The sequence below is a fragment of the Convolutriloba macropyga genome, unplaced genomic scaffold (genome assembly GCF_964194025.1).
Source record: "Convolutriloba macropyga unplaced genomic scaffold, txConMacr16.3 SCAFFOLD_642, whole genome shotgun sequence".
NCBI lineage: Eukaryota > Metazoa > Xenacoelomorpha > Acoela > Convolutidae > Convolutriloba > Convolutriloba macropyga.
In genome coordinates, this window is record NW_027452321.1 from 88293 (window position 1) to 95000 (window position 6708).

Consider the following 6708-nt stretch of genomic DNA (forward strand, 5'->3'; position numbering starts at 1 on the left):
TATAATAGTTAATTATAACTTTTGATAGTTCTGCTACCCAGAACAGGGTAGCGATCAGTTTAGTGATCAGTTTATCAGGACGAAAATTGTGGGATAGGACAAAAAATTTTCTAGGGACGACATTTTTGTAGGCGCAGATTTCATTTCGAAAAAATGCGCCTACAGAAATCTGATTCCGTGCTTAGATTTTTCATCTTACATATCTCGTCCACAGTGACTTTAATACAACTATAATAACAAAAATTGACTTCAAAAGCAATATTCGAATCATTCACATGCAAGTTTTAAAATGGCAGATCTATGCACTGCCACATTATAAAATGCCAGATTCTGAAAATTAATAAGTTTGCTTTTCGAGCAAAGTTACGTGACTCAGCTAAAGTCATTTCAAAAATTTAGCTTACATCTCAAACCGCTAAGCGGTTCATAGTTACTGCAAATTTCTCAGCTATTTCAACAGTCGCGTGGATCTTTTCCTTTTGTGCCCCCCCCCCCCCAGTACGTTATGCACCCCCACCCCCAGTTACAGAGCACGTGTCATTAAACAGTAAATCATTTTGTAAAAATATTGCACGTGCGTCTGGGGTTGCAAATAGTATGCACCCATTAAGCTGGGGGGGGCACAGACGGAAAAGATACAATCGCGTAATCTATACGTAAGACAATAAAAGCGCGCGATCTTAGCAGCATCATCATGGTACAAATTTTATGCATCATTCAACCTACTTGTTTCTCGGCCTCGACTAGTTTGTCCAGACCAGTGGTCATCTTCTTAGCATTCGAGTCTATCTCCTTCAGTTTCTTGTTGTACACATCCTTATAGCCTCCCAAGAAAGAGAGGTACGATTTAGGAGTCACGTGGGTTGTACGTCGGAATCTAAAATGTGAATCCGTACTAAGCTAAAAAAATGACAATACGCATGCTAAGCTCCAACCAATCCCACATACAGTTTATTATCAAGTTCCAAAGATCTACTAAAAAAATAAACACCTATCCACAGATATGTATTTAGACGAAAATAGTCTTAAAATAATTTTGTGTTCATTTTTAATAAATAGCTCAACCTTTAGCAAATTATTTAAGGAGACCTTTTTTACCTTAAAAACAAATTCACCATTAGAAAAACGGGCGTACATTTTACCTCACCAAAAACATTAGGCGTTTTTTGTACTTTATAGGTTTTTGTAAAATACTGAATTTTGAGTTGGCATTCCTTCACAGGAAAACAATAGCGCTCAGATCTCATATTTGAAAAGATATAATTTGGTGGTTCGTTTTCTCTTATCAATAGAATTCGCGCACTGTCTTCATGGCTATTAACAAGTATCGATGGTAAATTTTAATTGAAATCCTTTAACTAAACACAACAATCTAATAAGCATCAGGTAGCATGCTCTATAAATTTCAACAAAATAACAATAACTTTACAAAGTCTAACACGAGCATCCGAAAGCTTGGAATATACACTAACTGACTAAGTTAATCACAAAACAGGTATCTAAGTATAGAAATTGCCGTTAGTACTTAAAACCAACAAAACAGCTCGAAATATCCCTCATCTAATAGCCCAGCAAAATTCCTTTCCGGGGTTTTGTTTACAAAGGGTGGTTTGGGGGTACGGGTGGTTTCCGGCATAATCAGGCTTTGGCTCAAGGCCAACAAATTTACTACAGTAGGTGATATTCTTAAAAAAAAACCAGCGCTTTCGGAATTTATTCCAAAAGCTATCAGTTTTCCCCTCATAAGTATTAGGAGCTTCCCCATGCGATGTCACCGCTGCCAATTCTGGTATGCAAGTAGCTTAGAGGTCCCCTGGGATAAATAAAATCCTTCTATGGTCAATCCAATCAGTTTGGCCGCCCAAAAGGGTAGTGTACCAAAATTGGGGATCCTGTAAAACTCTTATTTCGTTCTGTTAAAATAGTTGTCAGTGAAGCTATCTGAAGGTTGCAACCAGCTGCTATGCACTACCAAATACAATTTGGTATAAATTCCTGTAAAATCCACTCTGGTCGGTAATTCGCTGTAATCAATTCTAGGACTTCAATTGCTTAGCAATGATTTTTCCCATGCTCTTGTTCAGCATCAAGGAATCTGGGATTCTTTACTTTATATCTTACGAAAGATGGAAAAAGATGGCTTAATTTCTTTACAGCGACTTGATATAGTTCTTCTCATGGTAACAGTTTAATGGTGACAATGTGCATGATTCCAGTCATCATGATAACAATACGTATGATAACAGTGTAAACCAGGGCCGCTTACATCGACTCAAAGTTTAACTTGCGCATTGTGTAAGATATTTTTTGAAGCTACCACTTTTATCGTCAAAGATATTACACGTCATAAGATCGAAGCAAACATATTATCACTGACAAACCATCAGTTGTTCAATTTTCTGAAAAGACTTCAAGAATTTTTCATATGATTTAGCCCAACTAAACCCGTCCCCATACAAGCAAACACGTCTATTAGTTTCTGATATTTCGTCTTCTTGTTACTCTGAGACTTCTTCTAGAATGTTCCAGAACAACTGAACCCACCTGTGGAAGTACTCAGTGCACAGAATGGCCACTGCATCATGCAGAGATCCCATGAATTCTATCAACTCGTTCTTCACATTCAGTTCACACTTGATATCATAGTCCTGGATGAAGTGCCTGGACACTGCGACTAGGGCATCTCTGGGCCACCTCTGGAACCAGTCGATTGTACATCCAGATATCAGTCCTGGGAATTTGAGAGATCGGCTGCGGAATTTTTCGCCAACCTGGAAACCAGTGATTAGATGCACACAATGTCAATAATTAACAATTCCATTAATGATCTTATCAATGCAATTGATTATTACACCTATAAATAAAGTATATACTATATCCCTCGGATCTATTCTGTCCCCCCCAGCTTATATTTTTTTATGACCCCCAGGTGCACGTGATATTTTTTACATAGTAACGTGATATATAACAACATATAATTTGTACCTGGGGGTCATAAAAAACACGGGGGGGGGGACAGAATAGATCCTATCCCTCCACGCATAGTATAAATGTTGGTTAAGATTTGAAAACCCAGTTGCGGAATTCGGACTGCCATCGCCACCATGATATTCACTGAATAAAGGTATGTTTTTCTAAAGAGCCATTTTGAAATTCACATTTTCAAAATTGTTACTTTAATGAGATATTTGTTCATGCAAGTCCATGAAAAAGGAATTTCTCAAATCGAAACCTACAATAAATAAATCTCTAAATAAAGGTAAGAAATAAAAATTTACGGGTGAGAAGCACAAGACGACGTGAAGGTTCTTCCTGGCCCTGGAGATGAAGTATTCATAGAGGTTCTCGGGAGTGGGGGCCTTCTTAGGAAGTTCCTTCTTCATAACTGGGATGAGATCATTGCAGATTTCGTCTATCTCATCACGTGCAAACAAATTCGCCACCTGTCAATAGGACTCAAATACCACCATAATATTTTTTTCCAAAGTTTATTTATCAAACTTTCCTTAAACCAAATTTGAGACAACACAGACGGGATATTTCGCAAGATAGTTTTGTGGAAGTATCGTGCAAGATAAACGTTCTTTAGCGCTACGGGAAAATATTTCCTTTGAGAAAACATTGCACATGTGTTTTGATTGAAGGATGAAAGCATACCTTAGTCGGAAACAAAAGTGTAGTGAATTATGCAAAAGAATAGGCTGAATAGTTTAAATTGAACTTCGCTAGGGCAAAAAATTAATTACAATAGTGTAACTTTTTAAACAGAAGTTCTGGAAAACTGGAGTAACAAGTTTTTTGTGAATGATAACCAACGAGAACATTAAGCTCAATAGTGATTGTTCTATTTTTTTCTTTTCTACATGCAGAAAACACAAAGCCTTTAAAAAACCTTCAAATAAATCATTTTACTCTCAGAAACTTTTAGAAACCTGTTGCTTAAAACGCTTCATTTCGTAGAAACACATCAAAGGTTTTCTCAAATAGTTAATGTTATTGACCGATCAGATAAAACGTAAGCAATTGTTGTCGGTCCAATTAACTTCACACAACTGCCGTGGGGCGTGAGGTGCGGGCTGTTTGGCTTAGAAAAGTTACGGGAAGATAGCTTCACTGAACAGGGGGAAGAGGCAGAAAAACTTCCGCCTCTTCGGCAGTTTCGGTGAAACGTAAACTAAGAAAATGTGAAAAACAACGTTCATTCTGCTAATTTAGGCTACTTCCAAACTGTATGCTTACAAATTGAAAATTCGCCACATAGGGCGACAAATATGCGAAATGTGGCAATTTCAAAACAAATAATTTCAAACTTCAGATTTATTGAGCTTATTTTTGTTTCATAATTTACTCGTTGTTTGATTAATAATTAATAATTATTATACAATTATTGTTTGAGTCATATCCAACTAGCATTAAAAATGTTAACGGCAAACTCAACATAATGAACAGCAGATGCTTGAAAATACGTGTTTGTCATATTGACGCTGAGAAAAGGACAATGGTCTCATTTGATTGAAAGATCAAACTGATACGTCACGGATGAAGTCTCGAAAGCGGAATGAAATAGAGACAATTTCCAAAAATTTAGCTCGGATTTTGAAAAATGTACAGGCACCGACCGTGATGTTTTAAAAGTTCATTAAATAGAGATTTCATATTGACTCCTTTGTGTTTTAAAAACAATCATATCAATGCTCTTGAAATTTTTTGTTGATTTTAGGCTTGTCGAGATAACCAGCCGGATACAGTATAATTTATTACAAATCATTCTAACTGATTTTGTTCGATTATGCGGAATTTGGTTTTCAATTGTATGTCTTCTTATGATATATATCTTTATATCAAAAATCGAACAGTTTTGCAAAATGTAAGCAAATCAATCAGTTTCTCTTTTGATTTTTACAGTAACTACCAATTAGTTAATTGTTTTATGAGTTCAATGCAAGCTGATGCTCATTAAAACAGACAGCTTGTTTGAAATTGCGCAAATTGAATGAAAAGTTTAAGCCGACTTAATATGCTGGAAAAAATGTTTTTAATCTCCGTAATGCAGAGAGTTTGTTTCTTTCGTAGTGCAACTCGGGATACCAGTATAGTGGTGCTAGGAAATTGGCTGACAGGGAGTTTGATCGACAAGAAAAAAGCGAGAAATTTAGACGACAGTTTCATCATTATTGGTCAAAATATACACATTGGTCGTCGATAAATTTGTAGTTCGTTTGACCATTATCTTTGGTGTTCGATCGGGTGGCTATCTACTAGTCCTCTCCGTGGCCACCCCCCGGCTGGGGGAGGGCGAGGTGGGTACAACCATGGATAGACCTTCCTTACGCTATTTGATACGAACTGTGCTGTTTATTTGCCCGCATGTGAAATAACGTTTCAAATTGGCCAATCAGAGCTTTAGAATTAATCTACTACAACATTTTACGTTAATTTTCGACTATATTTCTCATTTTTGGTTGTCATCTTATGTGGTGAACAAACTTTTGCCTCAAAGAAATCCTTATAATCAAATGTTTTTGAAAGTAAATAATCGCAAGAAACCGATTTATATCTTTTATAATCTATAAGATGAGGTCCGAAATGACCCATCAATTATTAACCTAAGGTTGAACTTAGAATGAATTTTAAGATCATAATGATAAAAAATTATAGATACTAGTTCGAAACTAATTCTCTTGCTTTTTATTGTTGAAACCCCTTCTACGTCTCTGCTTGAGACTACCTAATATATTTCATTTTTGTAAAAAAATTTTTTTAATTCTCAAATTTTGTGTAATTTTATCATTGCTCAATTCAGATTTGTGTAACATTTTTAAACTTTTTTCAAACAGGTTTTGGTTTGATTAGTCTGAAACGATATGATATGATTTTGAATAAGATTATGATTTTGAATAAGCGCAGAATTAACTGTACAAAGAAAGAGTAAAAATAATTGTTTATTGACCTTATGCCTTCAATAACGCGAGTCAACATGTTTACATCGCATCATTATAAAGTTCCACCCCAAAATGCGGACTGGAACAATAATGTGTTGTCTACACTCGGTTAGCATTTCTGAAATCTGAAATCGCAGATTGTCAATCTTTGGATTCAACTCACCTCCCCCGAGGAGAGAATATTGTTGAAGTACTCCAAGAATGCCTCGTCTTTGATCTCCTGGTCTGTGAACATGAACGACAGACCTTGGCCTTGAGCCCCTCCTGTCTTCCGGTACTGTGTCTTCAGATCCTCCATCAAATTAGTAACGTTGTACGCTCTGAACAAAATATTGAGGTCAATCACTGCGTGATATGATTCAGCATTGAGTTGAGAAAGTTGGATAAAAGTGTGAAAAAATACGTTAAATTTGTTAATTTCATCCTTTTAAAGAATTTCCTAAACATGCCAATTAGGGAAACTAAAAAAACTATAGTTAACCACAGCAGTACATTTTTACAGGAAAAAAGAAATGGTCGTTAAATATCTGGCAGGGAGAAAATTGTACCGATTCTATCCCCCTTGTTGTATTTTAGCCCCTTATAACCCTCTGTATTATAGAAAATTAGCAATTTTTGAACTACCCTTACCACTGTTCACAAAATCAGTTATGTCTTTGAATCGGTTCTTACGATATTTTTGATTAAGTTCGAGTAATATGGTTTTAGGCCAATTGAAAGCTCAAATCTTGGAAATGGGCTACGTTTATCCGTGATACGAGTGAAA

The 6708-nt window shown here is 36.0% G+C and overlaps 1 protein-coding gene across 1 annotated transcript in view; it reads right to left on the reverse strand.

Annotated features, from left to right (window-relative positions):
• Positions 1-6708, reverse strand: part of LOC142357381 (dynein axonemal heavy chain 5-like) — a 54482-nt gene that overhangs the window by 47514 nt on the left and 260 nt on the right. The window contains exons 2-5 of the mRNA XM_075409031.1: positions 6106-6262; positions 3279-3443; positions 2545-2771; positions 727-877 (exon numbers count right to left, since the gene is read on the reverse strand). Coding sequence (XP_075265146.1) covers positions 727-877; positions 2545-2771; positions 3279-3443; positions 6106-6262 — 700 coding nt within the window. The remainder of the gene's footprint in view (positions 1-726; positions 878-2544; positions 2772-3278; positions 3444-6105; positions 6263-6708) is intronic.